The sequence below is a fragment of the Molossus molossus genome, unplaced genomic scaffold, assembly GCF_014108415.1.
Source record: "Molossus molossus isolate mMolMol1 unplaced genomic scaffold, mMolMol1.p scaffold_m16_p_7, whole genome shotgun sequence".
NCBI lineage: Eukaryota > Metazoa > Chordata > Mammalia > Chiroptera > Molossidae > Molossus > Molossus molossus.
Genome location: NW_023425401.1, coordinates 87,180,436 through 87,202,762, shown reverse-complemented (window position 1 = coordinate 87,202,762; position 22,327 = coordinate 87,180,436). Strand labels below are relative to the sequence as shown.

General features: G+C 35.4%; 1 protein-coding gene across 3 annotated transcripts in view; it reads left to right on the top strand.

The window, feature by feature from the left end:
* The window catches only part of WASL (WASP like actin nucleation promoting factor), an 82,544-nt gene that overhangs the window by 27,466 nt on the left and 32,751 nt on the right, over window positions 1-22,327 (top strand). Inside the window, exons 1-5 of one of the 3 annotated variants that reach the window (XM_036246619.1) lie at window positions 1,390-1,539; window positions 10,854-10,988; window positions 12,852-12,938; window positions 14,155-14,251; window positions 17,996-18,019. In XM_036246619.1, the coding sequence (XP_036102512.1) occupies window positions 10,857-10,988; window positions 12,852-12,938; window positions 14,155-14,251; window positions 17,996-18,019 (340 nt within the window). In that variant the 5' untranslated portion in view covers window positions 1,390-1,539; window positions 10,854-10,856. Of the gene's footprint in view, window positions 1-1,389; window positions 1,540-10,853; window positions 10,989-12,851; window positions 12,939-14,154; window positions 14,252-17,995; window positions 18,020-22,327 lie in introns of those variants that run through there. The other 2 variants (XM_036246618.1, XM_036246617.1) reach the window with 2 other exon arrangements.

Sequence of the window (22,327 nt, the reverse complement as noted above, 5' to 3'; positions counted from 1 at the left end):
TTACTCTCAGATTAACCTTATCTGTGTGTGTCCTTATCTCACCTTGATTGTACATATGAAAGTCAAGCAAATTAAATGTTTATATTATACATAATTATAGCAATAGGTTAAGTGTTAACACTGTGTGTGTGTGTGTGTGTGTGTGTGTGTGTGTGTGTGTTGGGGGGGGGGGGGTTAGCAGCTAAGGGATCCCATAGCTGAAAACTGAGGTTTGAAAGGTGAGCAGTGTTAGCCACATAAAAGGAGGAAAAGGAGCCCTGGCCAGTTTGGCTCAGCGGTTAGAGCGTCGGCCTGCGGTCCGGAGAGACCCGGGTTCGGTTCCCGCTAAGGGCACGTACTTCGGTTGCAGTTTGTCCCCGGCCCTGGTTGGTCGTGCGGGTGGCAGCCACTCGAAGTGTCCCTTCACGTCGATGTTTCTCTCTCTCTCTCCCTTCCTCTCTCTCCCTCCCACTCTATCTGTACAAAAATGGAAAAATATCCTCGGGTGAGGATAAAAAAAGGAGGAAAAGGAGGGTGAGAGAGGGAGCATGGAATTGAAATGGAAGATCAGGCTCTGAGAGAGGATAATGAGTTGGAGAAAGACTGTCCCATGTCTCTTCAGAATTTAATGAGACAGATGAGAACTAGGCTGCACTTGTGTTTCTTTGGTGCTAGGAACAAATTATTTCCCCCATTATTTTGTTAATATTATGCACTGATCAGATCACATGCAGAATTTCATCTCCTTCATTTTACTAAGGACTAGACTGGTAAGGAATTCATAAATCAGGTCAGATGAGGATTGATCAAAATAAGTTTTAGCTGAAAGAGAGGGTTATTGGGGATACATCTCTATGGATGTGAAAATATTATTGCCACTACACAGAAGTAAGTGTGCTGTAATTAGTGTGATAGTATATATCTTCAGTTTTGTATTATTGTAGCTACAGTACCTAGTACTTGTATTTATTACACAGCAAATGCTCAACAGATATTTAAATGAATAATTAAAGAATAAAATACCTGTAAGTGGGAATTGCCAAGAAAACAGGATATAGGTTCAGTATTGAATTTTCTAATTGAATTGCTCAACAATAAGAGAGTCCCGTGTCCCCCCCCCCCCCGAAGTTGTGAGCTCCCCATATAGCAAGCATTCAAGCAAATGCTATGCAATCATTTGTTTATTAAGAATGTTATATAACAATGATAACTGGTTTGGCTCAGCTGTTAGAGCGTCAGCCCATGGACCAGAGAGTCCCGGGTTCATTTCCCGGTACAGCCATGTACCTCGGTTGCAGTTAGTCTTTGGCCCTGGTTGGGGTTGTGCGGGTGGCAACCAGTTGATGTGTCTCTCTCACATTGATGTTTCTCTCTCTCTTTTCCTCCCTCTCTCCTTCATGCTCTATCTGAAGATAAATGCAAAAATATCCTCGGGTGAGGATAAAAAAAAGAATGTTATTGAAGGATTCTTACATTGGATAGAAGATTGACTATAGAAGAATTCCCCCCATATACATACACGTACGTGTTGCTCAGCCATGGTTTTCTTAAGTGGGTAAGGTCAGTGTATGTGAAAAAGTGAAGTTTGGTTTGGAAAAAAGAATATATTGGCTTAGATAGTTTGTCTTCTTTAGATACAACATTCTGTTGCTGTAACTGATGTATCATTTTCCCACTTCAAGTAAGACTAATCCACGCCCTGGCCGGTTTGGCTCAGCGGTTGGAGCGTTGGCCTGCGGACCAGAGAGTCCCAGGTTCGGTTCCCGCTAGGGGCACGTACAAAAAAAAAAAAAAAAAAGACTAATCCAGGTTTTCTGGCCAGGAGCTTATATAATTTGAAGGAGCTCTACTTAAAAAAAGAATCCAAAGTTAAGTATAAGAATGAATGTTTATTTAGTATAAAAAAGATCACAATAAAAATATCATAAACATGACAAAATTTTAAAAATAGGTTATTACTTATAACGTATTACCATTATTAATTGACTGACACACACCTCCTTTATGCTTTTTTTTTTTTTTTTTTTTTTTGTGGTACGTGCCCCTAGTGGGAACCGAACCCAGGACTCTCTGGTCCGCAGGCCGATCACTGAGCCAAACTGGCCAGGGCTCCTTTATGCTTTTTTTCTATTTGGGCAACATAATTCATTTGATCACAATTTTTATATGACAACAGTTTTATATTTTCTATACGGAATCTTCTTTTTGCCCAAGGCTTGAGAAACTGGCCTGTAGACCAAATCCAGCCTGTTTGTTTTTGTAAAGAAAGTTTTATTGGAACATAAGCATCTCCAGATTATTTGCAGCTGCTTATGCACGCTATAGCAGCAGAGTTGCAAGAGATCAAATGGTCCACAAAGCCTAAAATATTAACTGCCTGACACTTTACAGAACAGGACTCCTACTCTATTACATTTTCATTGTTATTGATAGTTATAAAGCTGAAAGGAATTTTTTGAAACCAATTACTGATAATGGCACATTCTTTTCTTCACTTTGTTTAGAGGGTACTTCTTGCCTGGGGAAAACTCCAGCTCTTTGATCGCAGTTGTCTGGAGCACTACCCCTCCCCCCAAAGTGTCCATGAAGTTGGGTCATGGTATGCAATCCATAGCAGGGAGCTTGGCAGTACTCATTTAGATCCTTACCCTTAAAGTTTGGGTCTGCATTTTTTTTTTATTCCTTATCCGACGACATACTTTGGGGTGGGAGAAAGAGAAACATCGATGTGAGATAGAAACATTAATCAGTTACCTTCCATACACTCCCTGATGGGGGATCAAACCCACAACCTAGGTATACACCCTGACTAGAAATCGAACCATCTCTGCCAACCTTCCTCTTAAACCACATGGGATCAGTAGAGGAATAAAATTATATCAAGGACATGTAGTTCTTTGGAGAATCATTTAGATGGAATAGGGCAAAATTATGACAAATTAGGAACTGGGATGAATCAATGAGTAATGTATGATAAATATAAAATGAGCAACTGATTGGGAAGTTCATCCAGAGCTGACCAATATATAACCTTTGGCAAATAAATTGACCTGGATTGTAACGTGAGGAGATTGGATTACATGCTTGATCAATATATGGTGAAATGGTGTCAGATGGTATTTGGCTCTAGGATTCAGGAATACCCAAATCCTATCAGTGACCATAATACCTACTTTTCCACACTCTTATTCCAAACTGTTATTTTTACAGGCAGGTGAGAGGAGACTGTGTGTGTGTGTGTGTGTGTGTGTGTGTGTGTGTGTGTGTGTGTATTATCAGGGCTTGGGTCTCAGCTGGTAGTGTTAAACTTGGGTGAACTGAGGTGGGAATCCTAGGGGAGCTCTTTCCTATCTTCATACCCTGAAAATTAAAACCCAAATGTCAGTTTTTATCAAATTTCAGCTGATTTTGCAAGAGAGGGGCAGACAAAAGGGAAAAAGAGACAAAAGAAGAGAAGAAAATCTTTTAAGTAGGTTCACTTGAGCTACTGGGAAGGGAGAGGCAGAAAAGAGCCAAGCCATACATCTGTGCTACCCTATCTGCTTACAAACAAGACCCAATCACCTTTATCTGCATATGATTGTCCTGCAAGTAAAAAATTAAGAATATCATTTGTAGTTTTAGTATCTATAAATTTGATTGTTTGCAGGTCTGTGCCACATAATTTACAATTTTCTAAATGTCTGAATTTATATCACAGACGCCATATGAGATTGATGTGTGGCTATGTGTGGTTTAGTGATAGAGCCTGCTCTGTTGCCCAGCACATACCTTTTTGTAAGGCTTTTAGATATTAAATGATTTTAAAAATAGTTCCAAAAAAGAAAGTGTTCTGGTAATGATAATGTGTTCTAAAACTTATATGAGTTCTAAAAGTTTTGATAATTGACTGGTAATTTTAAACATATGTCCAATGTAAATGGAATGGAGGAAGTAGCTAGAACCATGTATTATAGTTCATTGTTTTTTGTATATTTAAATAATCCTTTATATCTGTTCATCTTTGTTACAAACAAAGCACCTCAAAACTTAGTGACTTAAGGAATTTCAGTTTCTTTTTCTCAGTTCTGTGAATTGGCTGGATGGTTAGTCTGTTTCTGTCACCTAGGTCCACTCATGCAGAAGCATTCAGCTGGCATGTCTAATGGGAACTGGGCTCAACAAGGATAGGTAGGATGACTGGGGCCCTGCTCTCCATGTGGTCTTCTACTCCAGGTTTGAGGTCAGTGCTTCCAAGAAGGCAAGCCATAATGTGTCAAGTACTTTTCAAGCTTCTGTTGTATTTCCTGCCATCCTGTTGGTTAAAACAAGTCATCTGGACATACCCAGGGTCAATATTCTGGTATACGAGAACTTGGTTACTCAGAGTCATTAAGGATCATTATGGGAGTGATATACCACTGTCCCACATCTCCAAACAAGGTTTCCAAACTGTATATGGTTGTTTCTCTCTCTAAACCACAGACTTGAGCCATGTTTGATGTAACTTTAGGTCTGTAACTTTATTCCATGCCACTACTCTCGTTTGTTATCCTCTACTTGACACAGCTCCCCAAATTCCTAATGGTTGCATCTTTATTGATGTATCTACCTAGAATGTTATCTTCTCTTCCCTTTGCTCACCAGACTTCATCCCTTTTCATCCTTCAGGTACAGTCACTTTAGGGAAGCCTTCCCACACTAGGAAAGTTTTACATTTTCCTTGAATGTTGGATTTTTCGACTACAGCATTAGTAATAGTTATTAATGTCTGTCTGTCCATTAGAAAATGTTTCATGAGGACTGTGTCTAATGAATTTTTGTGTTCGACCCCACTTTCATTCATTCCCATCTCACCTTCATTTTAAAGACTATTGACATGCCTATTTCCTAAGATGGCAGCTTTTTTTTTTTTTTTTTTAATCTAGCTCCATTTCCCCTCACTGTTGGTGTTCTGTTAATTAAAGCTTTTGTCCTCCTCTTCTTCCAATCCTCCAGCTTTGCGTATAAAAAGTAAACTATTTTTTATGGCATCTTCTGTTTTGTTTTGTTTTTTTTTATCCTCACCCGAGGACATTTTCCCATTTTTTTGTTCAGGCAGAGTGGGAGGGAGAGAGAGGAACATCGATGTGAAAGGAACACATCGAGTGGCTGCCACCCACACGACCGACCAGGGCCGGGGACAAACTGCAACCGAGGTACGCGCCCTTAGCGGAAACCGAACCCGGGTCTCTCAGGACGGCAGGTCGACGCTCTAACCGCTGAGCCAAACCGGCCAGGGCTGGCATCTTCTGTTTTTGATGTCTTCTTTTTTTTAATCTCTACCTTTTTTCTCCTTCCTTTGTTTTTTTTTGGTTATTTCTCATTGTGGAAATTAACAGATGAAAACATATTCTTCCTTTCTAAAGTGAATTGTTTGTGTTTTCTTTTCCTGGATAATTTTCAGTGGTACTCACCACTCAGGAGTTTTGTTTCTATATTTTAAATTGCTGGTTTGTTTTTTAGGTTGTTATGTAACTGAGGTGTTATACTTTGTTTGGGAAATTGCTCCTTGAGATCACTGCATAATTAAATATAAGAGTTCAACCATTTTTTAAAATTTTACTGTTATAATCCCTTTTATAACATCTCATATCAAAACTTCATATTCAGGATAATAATGGGACACTTTATGTAAATACTTCATCAGAGTAACTAGGAACATATTGAAAGGTTAGCTTTTATATAATGATAACACTTAGGATGAATGTTCCCAGAATGGATTTGAGAAATCTGGGAACACACACGCACAGACATACACACAAAACCTGGAGTGTTTTAACCATTAATCTAGGCCCTTGTAATCATGGAAAAGACTTTATAGATTAAGTCAACTGGTTTTTATTTCTATATTCAGTATATTTTGGATATTCATTGAAATTATATCTTTAAAAATTATTTTCTTTAACAGTGATGTGTCTTTAGTGGATTATTAAAATAGTAATTGCTGCAGACAGGTATTCAGGATTAAGCCATTTAGTACTTGTAGGCAATTGGTTGTCAATCAAGGATCTATAAGTCTTGGTATTTCCCAGTCTTTCCTCCCTCATTAGCTGATTCTATAATACAAGAAACTTCTCAAATTCTCACTCTGACCTGCTATTTAATGTGGTTATTTGGAAAATATGAAAGGAGTTTAAACTGTAGAAGTGGTGGATGTTTGTGATTTCTTATTCAGGATGAGTTCCTTTTAATAAAGTGGGTATATGTGTAGAGGGAATTGGAAGAAATGGCAGTTTTCTTAGTTCAGGTTCATTGTGGCAGTGGCTATATATGTGGAAATAGTAATGACTCTAAGAGAGCTGCCTTCCCAAGACTGCCATGGCTGTATAGGAGACTGTCTTACGTTTTAATGAATCATTTGTGTCTAAAAATTTTTTTAATTCAAAATAACTTCATTCTTACAGAAAAGCTGCAAATAAAGTACAAAGAATTCCTATATATTTTTAACCTAGATTAGATAAATTTTTATAACATTTTACCATGGTTCTCTCTCTCTCTCTCTCTCTCTATATATATATATATATATATATATGTACATTTTTATTTTTATTTTTTTTCTGAGTCACTTGAGAGTAAGTTGCTGACATGATGCCCCTATACACAATACTTCAGGGTGTGTATCCTAAAATCAGGGTCATTCTCTTATTTGTTATCATAATCAGAACCAGAAATGCAGGGGTTTTTTTGTTTTGTTTTGTTTTTATCCTTACCCAAGGACATTTTTTTCCATTTTTTGTTCAGATAAAGTGGGAGGGAGAGAGAGAGAGAAAGAGAGAGAGAAACATCGACATGAAGGGGACACATCGATGGCTGCCACCTGCACCACCAACCAGGCCCGGGGACAAACAGCAACCGAAGTATGTACGCTTAGCCCTTAGCGGGAACCAAACCCAGGTCTCTCTAGACCGCAGGCCTACGTTCTACCTGCTGAGCCAAACCGGCCAGGGCCAGAAATGCAGTTTTTAATTTGATAAATATTTGCTTACATGGGGCAAAGGTGAAATGAAAGTATAGGCTTACAAAACTATTTTAGGTGCTTAAGGGAATAATAGTGTATTTAATAGGTAATAAGTTAATACAGAAAATTATTTTAGAATAAGATGTGATGTAACAAGATTTATACAAGATACACAAAAAGGCACTTTAGATACATAAAGGAAAAGCAGGCAGTAATTTCAACTTAGTGAATCAAGGAAATACTTTTTAACTGGTCTAGTCAACCCAGGAGAGGTAAAAGTGGCCTGCCGAAGGACAGTGGGATAGATTCCTGTCCCAGAATTCATCATCCATGTCATTTCTTCCCTTGACAATGAAAGTTCTGAGGATGATTGTGTTATTGCAATAACTCAGTACTATAATATTAGGATGTGTAAAATAGGCTCTATTTCTACAAAAGTTTGATATGGTAACATTTTTCCTTTTAATTAACAAATTTCAGCCCTAACATTATTGAGCTAATAAGAAATAGATTTCCTTTCTTAAGCACTTGTCTTTAGGTTGTCTTTCAAGTAATACCTTCTTGATTATGAAAGATAAGAAGTGATGGAGTTGATTAGCTGTAATTACTTTAAAGGAATAGAAGGAATGTTTTTAAAAACTTAATTAAGCCACTGTCAATCTAGAGATTAAGGATAGTCACTTTTTATGTCTAGCATTTGTACCTTAAATTTTGTGTGTAAAACTGTTCTTGAGTTCACTGTAATTCTGAATCAGAAAAGGCTTTAAAAGGTGCTATGGTATATAATTTTCAGACTTTGCCAGTTTAGATAAGAAGGAGCAAAATAGACTAACAAAAGGTTGTAGCAAAATTTTGAAAATCCAGTTACTGAATATTTAATATTAGCATTTTATAAATTGTTCTAGAATAAGGTTATAATTCCATCTGTATTTGGAAAATCATAAAACTGTCTCATGAGTCTAGTTCTTCAGCAAATATTTTAAGAATTTGTTTTAAGTTTATTTCAGTGTTTAAATGTAGATTTTTACCTTTGGAAGTTTAAGTTTACATATACATCTAGACAGTGTTTTATAATATATTTGGTCCTATGGCAGTGGATTTCCATAATGAAAGTACAGACTCTATTTAGTAACACATTTTTTTTTTCTTTTGCAAGCTGTTACTTCTTGTTTTCTGGTTAAAAAGTAAAATGAGAGGATTTTTAGATCTCTTTAATAGTATCTTGTCTCTTAATTGCTTTTCTTTTTAGAAAAGAATGCATTTTTGCCCTGGCCGGTTTTGCTCAGTGGTTAGTGCATCGGCTTTTGGACCTAAGAGTTGTGGGTTTGATTCCGGTCAAGGGTACTACCTCGGTTGCGGTTGGGTCCCGAGCCCTGGTCCAGTCGTGCAGGAGGCAATAATCAATGTCTTTCTCTATCTATCTCGCTCTCCCACTCTGTCTGAAAATAGATGGAAGAATATCCTTGGGTGAGGATTTGAAAAAAAAAAAATGAATGCATTTTTTAAAACCCTCATCTGAGGATATTTTTTTCCATTGATTTTTTAGATAGAGTGGAGGGGAGGGGGAGTGGGGGACAGAGAGAGAAGAGAGAGAAACATCAGTGTGCGAGAGACACATCGGATTGGTTTCCTCTGCATGTGCCCCAACCAGGACCACGAATCAAATCCTCGACCCTTCGGTGGGTAGACTGATGCTCTAACTACTGTACTACTACAGGCAGGGCAGAAATGAATGCATTTCGATGGCACCATACTAAACGAACTGTCATTTATAGGGATTTTCTTTAGAAAACAAATTTTCTAATCAGATTTTTGAATTATTTAACCTTTCCTCTTATGCCATTAGATACTATATGAAAAATTCATTTTTCTGAAGTTTTCAGTGCTAAGGTCCTTAGGGTTAGAGAGTTTATGGAGCTACCATGCTGAGGCTCTGCTTATGGAAGACCACAGTATGTTTTGGGCAGGCCAAAGCAATACCCACATTCTTCAATCTCCTTTTTTAAGCCCAATATCCTAGTTTATAAGCTATCTTTATCATTTTTAATGGCTCTTGTGGACAGTTTCCTGCTGCTTTGTGTCCTGTTTATGAACTGACTGTGAAGTTCAAAGAGGCGTTTGGTGTGCAAAAGTTAAAAACATAACATGGAGCACTGATATCTGGGCAAGTCTTTATGAAATTTTGATCCCCAACAGTACACTGATCTTACATTTTTTATTTTATTCTTATTATAAAAGACGTGTGTGTGTGTGTGTAGGCCATTCCCTAGGCATAGTTAAGTAACCCAACAGCACTATCTCCAAATATTAATGCAGTCTATTTTTTATTACAATGCTCAGTATTCATTGAATTGAGCCATAACTATTTAATCATCTCCTTTTTTGGTATATTTAAAGTCCTTCTATTAAAAAAAAAACATGATTAATGTATATTATGTACATATTTTGTCTTTTTATATTCATAATAAAACACATTTTTATTATTATTTTTTTATTTTAATCCTCACCTGAGGATATGTTTTTTTATTGATTTGAGAGAGAGAAGAAGGGGGGGAGTGAGAGAAAAACATCTATGTGAGAGAGAACCATCTATTAGTTGTTTCTTGAATGTACCCTGACCAGGGATTGAACCCACAACCTAGACATGTACCTTGACCAGGAATTGAACACCAAACCGTTTGATGAACAGGACTATGCTCCAACCAACCGAACCACCCGGTCAGGCCCATTTTTTGGTTCTATTCTAAATTATTTTTTTAATTTCTAGTTTAGGAATGAAATTACTGAGTCAGAAAACATGATTATTGCTTTTAAAGGATTGTAAGTGCTGTGCCAGTATGTGTGTGTAGATTTGTAAGTGCTGTACCATTATAGGTATGTACCATACTTACAGAAACTTAAGAACAAATAGTTACATTCTAGATTATGATATAAAATAATTTAGAATTAAAGGAAAGTTTTCATTGTTTTGTGATACAGTTGTGAGGGAGCTGACAACATGGTGTACTGGAAAACCTGAATGCTCTAGCATGGGTGGGGAACCTTTTTTTGCCAAGGGTCATTTGGATATTTATAACATTCATGGGCCACACAAAATTGTCAAATTAAAAATTGCCTGCTATATTTGCTCAGGCTAATGTGGTGAGGCAGGGGATGTTAGCTGGTATTGATTTCCCAGGCTTTATATGGCCTGCAGGCCTGATGTTCCCCACCGCTGCAAAGTGTCCATTGCATGTAATGAATTTAGCGCTCTCCTATGCATCTAAAAAAGGGTACTGCACTATAATTAGTAACTGAATAGCTTGCTTTTATGTTTGATTTAGTACCTATACTCAAGTGGTTAATTGCTATATTTATAAGTCAGTCTTAACTAATACTGCTACTTAATTGCTTAAATGTTCACTTTATTGGAAAACAGTTTATTACAGGGAATAGAATATAGGATTTAAGCTCACAAATTGTCTGCATTGGAATTTCAGCTCTGCCACTTAGGTTTGTGGTATTGGGCAAATTATTTATCCTCTTTAACCTTGGGTTTCTCAAGCATAAAATGAGGATATAATAGTAATAAAAATTAAATGGAGTTATATTTGAAAGTGCTTAGCACATTTTCTAACACATTTTAAGCATCAATAAATGTTAGCTTTCAATGATTATTTTTAGTATAATTATTGCATAGTTACTTATCACTGCATAAGAAATTGCTTCAAAGTAGTGACTTAAAATAACAATAACTGTTACCTCCTTTTTTCTGTGGGTCAGTAATTCAGGAGCAACTTAACTGGGTGGTTCTGGTTCTGTGTGTCTCATGAGATTGCATTCAATATCTCAGCAGGGGCTAAAGTCAATTGAGTGTTATTTTAAACCTAATGGCTGTACATTTTGTATGTTGCAGACTATGTCTTCAGCAGTGGTACAGTTATATGCAGCAGATCGGAATTGTATGTGGTCAAAGAAGTGCAGTGGTGTTGCTTGTCTTGTTAAGGACAATCCACAGAGATCTTATTTTTTAAGAATATTTGATATCAAGGTGAGTTTTGTTTTGCGTCCTCTTTAAACTGTAGGTGATTAGGTTTTCTACTTCAATTATAATTTAGTATAGATTTCTTTATCCCATATATAATATTTAAATTATACTTAAATTAATATTACAAGGTAAAGCTTGGTTTTAGATACTGAAGGCTAGACATTTTGAGACCAAATGGGAATATGTCCTAAGCCAGAACATGAATAGTGCCTATTTTATCTTTCTACTGCCTTTGTTTGTTTTATACCTTTGGGTCTTAGGCTTTCCCTACATTCTCTTCTTTCCTGATGATACTATTTTATTCCATCCTGTCTATTACAGACTAGCATATATAGTCTTTTCAGGGAATTACAAACGTATATTTTAGTTTGGTATGTACTGTCATTTACTTCAGCCCAGGTTTAAAGCATTATACAATATCTATAATAATGTATTTGCACCTGGCCAGCATGGCCCAGTTGGTTGAGTGTCATCCTGTATACCTAAAGGTTGCTGATTCAATTCCCAGTCAGTGCACATACCCAGGTTGTGGATTTGATCCTTGGTTGGAACACATCTGCAAGGCAGCCAAATGATGTTTCTCTCTCTCTCTCTCTCTCTCTCTTTCTTCCTCTCCCTCACTCCCTTTCCTCTGTTGAAGCATGTCCTCGGGTAATAATAATAATGACAATAATGCATTCGCTACCCATTTTTCCTTATGTTCCTTCTCAACATAGGTATGTGCACATTTTACAGCTTTGTATCCCTCACTCTAAAACATAAATCCACATTATCCTAGATTGGATGCCCTTTGTCAGGTATTCATCCATTATAGTTATTATAAGAGTAATTTTTTTTTGCTGAGATGAAGTCTCCATTTATCTTTTAAAACCTTTTCTATAGGTAAGCTTCTTTAATATTTGTATGTGGGCAGTGCATATAATGGAATTATAATTACAAAAAAGTAAAGTTGACTTTGAATTCTTGGGTGATACTTACAGTCAGATAAGTTGTAGTCAAACTGTTTTAGTTCTCTATGCCTCAGCTTACTTATTCATAAAATGGGATAACTACCTGGGTCTGTTGCAGAGTATTTCCATGAGATTTAATTTACTGCACTTTGTGTGGTTGGGAGGGGGTTTACACAGCCACATATTGCCTAGTGAATTAGTTTTTATTTGTCTGTTTATTGATTGATTTTAAGAACAGAGAGAGAAAAACATTGATTTGTTGTTCCACTTATTTATGCATTCATTGGTTGATTCTTGTATGTGCCCTGACCAGGGATTGAAGCCTGAACCTTGACATATCTGAATGACACTCTAACCAACTGAGCTCCCTGGCCAGGGCACTGCACTTTGTAAATTAGTGTTTCTTAACATCCACATCCTTATACCCTAAGACAGCTGGAAGATGTGGCATACTGCTGTTACTAACAGTGGCTTACTTTGGTAGTGATTCTGGGAGGTGGGGGATCACACGAATCGTTTGAAAGAAATCCCTAAGTCCTTTGACATACACGGTGGGGCAAAAATAGGTTTACAGTTAGTTTGGAAAATAATACAATAACTAGTAATACAAAAATAAACTCTGTTTCCCCTATTCACAACTGTAAACCTACTTATGCCCCATTCAGTACTTATCCCCAGTGAGAAGCACTGTTTAGAAATGGAACACACATATAACTCTATTGAGAAGAATCCCTTATAGTGGTCATAATGTGTGTACAGTGGTCATAATATGATATGTTACTTATATATTATATATGTTGCATATTTATATGTGAAAGATATTGTTAATATAAATAATTCCCTTAATACTACTCATTTTTGTTTTATTCCTAGAAATTACCTTCTTGGTAACTCTTTAACTTTTATTTTTTTCTAGGATGGGAAACTGTTGTGGGAACAAGAACTGTACAATAATTTTGTATATAATAGTCCTAGAGGATATTTTCATACCTTTGCTGGAGATGTAAGTTGTATTTTTTATTGCCTTGTTTAATGTAATTGATTTTGCATTTGTCCATGGAAGGCATTTATGAACTTTTTGTGTAAACATTGTATAGAAAAAGAATTATTTTGCTTTAAAAATCTTCACAGATATAGTTAAATCGGAAGAAGTGGCTAAGATTTTAAGGGCAAAAATAAAAGGTTTTAAAGAGGACTGTACATGTAATTTGCTATGTAGAAAAGTTTGATTTATTATTTATTTTTATCCTCTCTCTGTCTTTGGGCAGATAGTTTAATCTCTCTGTATAACTTTGGGCAAATAAATCAGCCTCTATGGGCTTTAGTTTTCTTATGTATAAAAATCAAGTCTTCATTGTTCACTAATCCATGGTAACTTTAAAATATTAAATGTTCTATTGCTATTCAATTTATTTTCTGAAAGAATAGTTTATGACCTAGAAGAGTGCTAAAGTACAGTAAATGGGGGTGGGAGGAACAATTTAAAAAATTAATTGCATATACTTGGGGAAATTGTTGGAAGAATTTTTATACCATATGCTCACAGGGATTATCTGAGTGAATGGATTATAGGTGAGTTTAATTTTCTTTGTTTTTATATTTGTATTTCATAAATTTTCTATAGTGAAAAAAAGGTTTGGATTAGATCGTATATTTAGCTTTTCTGACAGTGGTTTCTTCTTTAGCAATGATTTTTCATATTTGTCTTGATAGAATATAAATATATACACATCTTTAAAAGTACATTAACTGCCATTAATAATAAATGTTAGTATGTTTCCACATTTTTTATAATTTACCTGAATTAAGGTTATAATTTAAATAATGCCTTTAGTTAAGCTGTAAAATAAAAACATAAACTAATAAAGATAGTTGACCTGCATTTTACCAACTTTTCCAGTGTTTGCTTTTTCTAATTAAATTATGTACAGAGTTCTATTGAAGGATCAAATTCAGTTTGCTACTTTGTTTTTTTTATTAAAGAAATTCAGTTTAATATTTGAGTATCTACTCTGATAGGTAACTTTTCTAGTAGTAGTCTTTTATTTTACCTTTTTACTTTTTGCCTTCTTAAATTATTTAGGTATAAAATGAGTTCTTATCTGCTAGTAAAGTCTAACTTTACTTCTTTAGAAATGTACTTCTGTTGGTTATCACCTTTTTTATTATATAAAACTGAATTCATGTTTTTTGTTACCTTTTTGATGAAAATATTTTAGACTTGTCAAGTTGCTCTTAATTTTGCCAATGAAGAAGAAGCAAAAAAATTCCGAAAAGCAGTTATGGACTTGTTGGGCCGACGACAAAGGAAATCTGGTAAACATATATTTTTTAAATTCCTTTAAACAGGAGCTAGCAAACTGTGGCTTATAAGACAAATCTGGCCCACTGCCTATTTTTTTAAAACATAGCTATGCTTGTTGGGTTACATATCGTCTATGACTGCTTTTTGCCACAACACAGTTGGATAGTTATGACAAAGACTAAATGGCACCCCCCACCCAAAAAAAAAACCTAAAATATTTGCTATCTGGTCCTTTACCAAAAAAAAAGAAAGTTGCTAATCCTTACCTTACATAATACCATATTTTTATTGAGAACTATTTTTTTTTTTCAGATTTACTGAGGAACTCACACTAATAACCATTTTTTATTTGCATTCCATATATACTGACTTTTAAATTTACATTCTTATGGAACTGTTTGTAACTTACATTTTTATAAATAGTTCATACTTTGTAAACAAATGCTTAGGCAAGTCTTGAAGCAAATAAGCAAAGTTGCAAATAAGATCTATGAACATTGCCTTGTCTCTATTCTGTCCCTAATGTTATTAATAATGAAACCATGAGGAACTTCATTTAATGCATAATACTCTAATACATATAAAACAATTATAGAATGATGCATTGCAGTACGGAGCTTTAAATTCATTGGTATAGAACTATTTGACAACAGTATGCCAAGCCTTTCTATTGTAAAGTAGAAGGGTGAATTAAGAAAAGTGAACCTCTCCAGAATCGTCCTAAGCAGATCAGTTGTAGGAGAAATTACACATGGAGTTGAGATGAGCAAATAGGTTCCTGTAAAACTAGCCATTCCCTTATACTCTTTGAAAAGTCTTTCTATACACCCGGGGGTACATGTTACCTCAATTTGAAGATCACTGTATTCAATATTGTACTTTACCAATAAGAGGAAATAAGCCATAAAAGTGGTAGAAACTAGATTCAGAAAACAGGAATGTAAAAGCATATATTCCAGTTCATACATCTTTATTGTTCCTTTAATGGGTTTCCAAGTGGGAGGTGAGGGAAAAATGAAAATAAAATGAACTAGGTTGTTGCCTCAGTTATTATTTCCCACTTGTAATGAGTGAATAGGAGAATTAATAGGGGCCTGTTATTTTTGTTGCTTCTTTTGGGGGCCAAGGCATTTACCACTTGATTCCATGTTAGGAAAGGATTTAAAGCTATGGAATTATTTGTGGTTCAGTGTATATTTCAGTGACATGCTGCAGTGATAGGGCTCCCTGGGACTTCTTTTAGTTAAAGTATATGACATTTTCAGTATACAAAAGAGTAAAAAATACTTCTTAAAATATATAGTAGTGACTTTAAAATTGATAGGTCATACCTGGTGCAAGAATTCTGTTTTATGTAGTTTCTAAGGTTTTAGACATAATGTTTCAAAAGGAGAAAGATCATAATATTAGGGAGGCAGCTGATTCATCATTCATACTAACTCAAATTCCAACCTCATCTCTCCTTTTTTTTTTTTTTTCATCCTCACCTGAGGACATTTTTTGTACAGATAGAGTGGGAGGGAGAGAGAGGAAGAGAGAAACATCGACGTGAAAGGGACACATCGAGTGGCTGCCACCCGCACGACCAACCAGGGCCGGGGACAAACTGCAACCGAGGTACATGCCCTTAGTGGGAACCGAACCCGGGTCTCTCCGGACCGCAGGCCGACACTCTAACCACTGAGCCAAACCGGCCAGGGCCCAACCTCATCTCTCTTTAACTTACATGTATGGGGTTCAACTTTTGGAGCAACAAAGAATTTGTCTATTTTATTTTCCTCCTAGTAGCCATTTAATATTGGAAGTTCTTTGTTCCATCTATTATGTACTTCTTGAGACTAACGAGTTCCATTTTCTTATTTCTCACATGATGTAGTGTATAGACTCATCATCCTGAGTATACTGTACTTTGAATCTACTTTGTGTTTTCTTCAAATGGTCTAGATTTGAAGAAATGGTCCAGCTTCAAAATGATGTCCAGTTTTGAACACCATACCCCAAAAGTAGTCTGGCTAGTGGTGTAATACTAAAATGACTCTTGATTTGATTGAGCACTATTTTGCTAATGTTTCTAGCAGATAGATATCTCACAGCATTAGCTCCTATTCTTTGTTCAACCAAACCCTCCCGCACCTTTTTTTTTTTTTTTTTTTTATTTACATGAATGCCTCTCAAGTCAGGATAGTCTCATGTATCTAAGTAATTTGTTTTTAGAACTTATACTCTCAACTTCATATTTATCGCAATATATTTTCAAATCTGTGTCATCATCAGTTTAAGAAGTATTTCTTCTCTGGATGCAGAGATAACATCATCTTGGAAATTGGAGATTGACATTCATTCGTGTAGATAGGACTAAATTACTTCACACCACCAGATGGAATAATACATTTATATTTACCAGTGCCAGAATTTTTAATTTTAGTTTATGGCTGTTTATAATCTATTTTATCATTTATGTGTATTTCTTATAATTTTGGAGAATTCTATATTAGAAAATCTCTGGAAATTACATTTGTTTAAAATTCTTCAACTACTTTTGAACTTTTTAAAGCCCAAATTGTGTCAAACCTAGTATGTGAGAGTATGAATACAAAGGATTGATAGCAGTTCTCTTTGCATTACTCCTACCTAATTGGCTACAGCTTTTCAGTATTTTTTTTTTAGTCCTCACCCTAGGATATTTGTCTATTTTCAGATAGAGTGGGGAAGGTGGGGGTGTGGAGAAACACTGACATCAGAGAGATACATTGACTGGTTGCCTCCTGCACAACCCCTGACCGACGTATGTGCGCTTGACCAGAATCGAGCCAACACTCTAACCACTGAGCAAACTGGCCAGGGCCTTTTTGGTATTCTTTTAGTTTGTCCCAGTGTTCAGACGTCTCTGGGTATTCTCATTACCTTTGTGCTTTCTCAGTCCTGTAGCTTTGAAACTGCCTTTATGCTGATGATTCCCAAAGTTTTATCTCCACTGCTGACCTCTTCCCAACCTTCAGATTTATCTGCTTTAGTTGGGTTTCAGAATAGCCTTCAAACTTAGCATAGAACACTTGATTCATGTTCCCCAATCCCCATCTCAATCAGACCTGTTTCTTCTCCTCGCCTAGTCTTACCAGTCTCAGTAAGAGGCATTGGCTCCCCCTCATCACACTAGCTTACCGTGATGGTCCTTTACAAATCCTGTCAGTGAGTTGCATTAGCTCCATGTTCAAAAACATGTCCTCTGCTGCTATCACCTTAATTAAAGCCATCATCATCTGTCATCTAGACTACTACAACTTCCTGACTAGTCTCCCTGTTGCCAGTCTATGCCTCCTACTATCTTTTTTTTACATAGTAGCCAGAATGAACTTTTAAAAACAGATTATGTCACTTGCCATATTCAAAACCCTATAAGAGTTTCATACTATATGTAGAATCCAATCTGTATTCCTTAACCGTGGCCTGTGGGACCCTACATTATCCAGTCCCTTGCTCTCCTAACTTGTTCCACTCTTCCTTTCTCTTACTCCAGTCCCATTTTCATGATGTTCCTTCCTGCTATTTCTTTCTTAGGGCCTTTGAATATGTTGTTCCCTCTCTCACTTTATTCAGATGTCTGCTCAATTGTCAGTTCCTCAGAGAAACCTCCTTTAGCCACTTACCTGTACATCATCTTAGGGATAAGAAAGGAGTTTAGGTAAGTTAATTTTTTATGTTGATGTTTGTATTACATATGTCTAATAATATTCTTTTAATTTATTTTCTAACAGAGAAAAGACGAGACGCCCCTAACGGTAAGTTTTTTTATAATTATTGATCAAAAAGATCTTAGATTATAGTTTAATCCTTGTAGAAACATGTATCTTACATTAATGCCTAATATTTAATATCTGATCTAATATTATAGTTTATTATATTCTTATTTAAAATGACAGATGATGATAGATGAGGCTTAGAAATGTACTATTTGGCCTTTTTCTAGGATGAAGGAAGATCTTCAGGTAGAGTGAAGATCACTAATCTAATATCTTAATTCTGTACTCACAATTAATTAAATTTAGAAACTGTACAATTTAGTTTTAATATCTTCCTTAAAGGCACTAAATTTTACCTAGTATATTTGTTCATTTTTTACTTTAGATTTATCTTTTTGTCTTATTTCAAATATTATTTCACATTGTTAATATGAAACTAGCCTCTTTCAATGTTTAGAATTAATAATAGCTACACATAACCCTATTTAATTTAATAACAAACACTTGAAGTATTATGGATTCATTTATTTTTTTAAAAAATATTGTATACTTAAAGCAGTACCAAGATATAAATGACAAAAGTCCCAAAGAATCTCATCTGCACTCTATAAGTCCTCCCTGAAATTGAGTGCTAAATTTTGTAACTATATGTTTTTTCTCTGGGGACTTTCAATACATTTAAATGGCACTCCTGACCCTGTGAAGGTAAATAACTATTGCCTCAGGAGCCTTCATTATAATGGAGAATATAGCTGCTGCTTTTTAGAAGCATCTCAAATCCTCTCATCAGAATTTAGAATAATTATTCAGGGAAACACTTTAACAAAATATAGAGTTCTTAATATATGACAGCTGTTAATGATTGTTGGGGTTTGTTTTTTTAAAAAACTGATATATTGCCTTCTGATTTTTCTCCTTAAATTTGTTTTCCAATATAAAAACATGAACCAAATATTATTGTATTAGATTTTGGATTATTTGCCTTATACTAGGTTTTTTTTTAGTGTCTGACTACCTTCAGTAGTACTTACCATGTGCCAAGTATTGTGCACTTTGACTTTCTCTTTTAAATGGAAAATCTAGTACTATGTTTATAGGGCTTCTGTGGAGATTAAATGAAGTACTCAAAGTGCTTAACATAGTGCCTAATAAATATTAGTTACGATAAAGACAATAACAATGGTAATGATACTAACTATTTAATAATCATTGACAACCTACAAGGCACTGTCCAGTAGTAACCTTATGAAGTAGCTCCTAATATCCCCCTTTTATAGATGAGAAATTGGGGCATAGTTAGGTAAATTGTTCAAGGTCACCTGACTAGTAAGTGGTGGAGCAGGATTCAGTTTCAGGATACTGAACTCCAGAGTCTGGCCCTTTAGCCACTGTGCTGTGAAGATGATTTTGAAGGAGAAACAGACCTAGAGAGGGTAGATAACATGCCTCAATGTATGCACCTAATATGTTGCAGAGGCAAAGAAAGCAGAAGCCTCTGACTCAGAAGTCATTCATCTGTTAGCCTTTAAAGCAGTATTGTAATTCTTTTTCCTTCATATGTGCTCAATATTTTAATCTATTTTTAAGTTTATTAAGTTATTTTGTTTTCTGTGAGCATATGTCAAATACCAATGGGGAAGGCTTTCTGGTGGTGGCCTCTTTGGAAAAAGTAACCTAAGATTTTAGAGGGTAGATGTTGTACAAATAATAACATAATTGGTGAATGCAAATACTTTATGGTGTTGTAAAATTTTTAGTCTTTTCAGTACATATAAAATGTATTTCTGGAGAGGTACCTAACCCATGAAGAGATAAAACTTGGATATTCTTTATATGACAGTGGTGTCTCACAATTTTATTACCTCTACTAAGAGAGATACTCATAATTAGTGTAGTTTCTTTCTCTGAGATTGATCTTGGATTTAAAACTTTGGATCTGTATTTCTGACCCCTCAATGCAGTTGTCCCAAACATGTTTTATTAAGTCAATGGAGAGTTAAAATATAGAGTCATTAAAAGGCAAAATTACACAGCATATATTGCCAATATCTGTATACTTATTTACTTACAAAATATACCTATAATATGGTATTAATATATTACAATAAATAATTAAGTAATTAATAGAAATTTTAATTTTTTTTTTCCTTCTGTGCAGTTTGTTTGTCTTATTCTCTCTACTGTGTGGAGACCCCTGTTTTGGAGGCAGCATATTACTTTTCTGCATTTGGTACAATAACACTTAGGTGGCATTGACACCGTAACCGCCTTGCAGTGTCCATGCTTTGTCTCAGATCCTCATTTAGACTATCAGTAACATACCTTTTCAATTTGTAACTATTAAAAGGACACTTTAGCCCAGCTTATGTGACTCAGTGGATTGAGCATCATCCCAAACATCAAGAACTCTCTCTCGTTCAATTTCCTGTTAGGGCACATGCCTGGATTGTGGGCTTGGTCCCTAGTAAGGGACATGCAGGAGGCAGACAACTGATGTTTCTCTCCCATCAATATGTTTCTCTCTCTCTCTCTCTCTCTCTCTCTCTCTCTCTCTCTCTCTCTCCCTCCCTCCCTCCTTCCCTCCCTCCCTTTTTCTTCCTCTCTATCTAAAAGTCAATTTAAACACACACACACTTTTTTTTTTAAAGGCCACTTTATGTAGAAGTAACATATATTCCTGAAATGCATTTCAGTGTCTCTTCACTAACTCCTAATCCATACATCTTTCTTTTTTCTTTATTGGTTAATTTCACCTTTTAGCTTAGACGCTTTCCAATAAGATTTGTTCTCAACTTCATGCCTGCCTGTCATCAGAGGCCTCTCAGCCACCTGTTTCTCAACTATTTTACCTTGGTGAGAGTTCCTCTTTTTCATATAATTAAGGGGAAGACTTTATTATATTCTTTTAGTTTTTAAACTAACTAGAAATGCTGTTCAATGAGAATATAAAAAAAAAAACATTTCTGTGACAGTTGTCCTTAATCAGAAGGAGGTAATTTTTCATTAGACTGGTGTTTGTTTGTTTTCTGTTTTTGTTTTCTTTAATCCAAAAAAAAGAAGGAAAATATTCCCCTCCATTATATATATGTATTTACTTAGTACATGTTCTTAGGCTGAGTGTAATTTCATAAATGGAATAATTAAATTAAATTTTATTAAAAATGATTCAAGAGTATCTCTGTTGCCAGATCTCCTATAAATTTGCTTATTAAAAAATGACTCTAGCCCTGGCCAGTTTGGCTGAGCAGTAGAGGGTTGGCCTGCACATGAATGAGTCAGCGGCTTCCATCCTGCCAAGGGCATGTACCTCGATAGCGGTTGGTCCCTGGCCCTGGACAGGGTTGAGGCAACCAGTTGATGTTTCTTTCTCTCTCCTTTTCTCTCCCTCCCCTCTCTCCCCCTCCCACTCTATCTGAAGATAAATAGAAAAATATTCTCAGGTGTGGGTTTAAAAAAAAATGACTCTGCCTTATACCAGTTATCACTTTTTACTGTGTCACCTTTGAAACAAATACTTAATTGGGCTTTAGAACATCATTTTAAATTTATTTTCTAAGTAAATGACTATTGTCAGTCAAAACCAAATAACTCGTCTCTTGAATGTATAGAAAATATTTTTTCTAAATTATGAAAGTTATTAGTATTTATTGAATGATGAACTATTGGACTACAAACTGAGAGAACTGATAAAGTGATAATATTTGTACTGTTAGTATTATTAGTCACTTTATGGTTTGAAATTTGTGTAGAAGGCATAGGAGTTAATGGAACGGTGGGGTCTAGGATTCAAGATAGATTTCACCTTTGCCTGTGTCACTAATTGTGTGACTGTAGACAGGTCACCTGATGCTTCTTGCCCTTAGTTTTCATATGTAAAATGAAATATGTAGAAAAACTCTTAATTTCTCAGTTAATAGTAATTTTCTATACATGTCTTTAATCTGGATTTTCTTAAATAGACGTAAATAATGTCTTAACAAGTACTAATGTAATTTACATGTAATGACATTAAATAGCTAATACCAGGGCTTTATAACTGTGTGGCAGATGTGTATCAATATATCTATAACTGATTTTTGGATGGGGGAGGAAGGGAAACACAGTATAACTACAGTATGAGTCAAACTGTGTTATTCATTCCACATACCACTTTTATTTTGTTTCTGTCCTCTTCATCCTTGAACTTTATTCAGAGGTGGCTGAGCTATTTTCTCTAGTGAGTTATGATTGGGCTTATAAAGAATCCTTTACTTTATTATTTCCCAGAAAAGAATTTAATAGCTTGGATGATTGAAACTGTTAAATTGAACTTTACCCAATTCTTACCATGTAGAAAATCCATAGTAT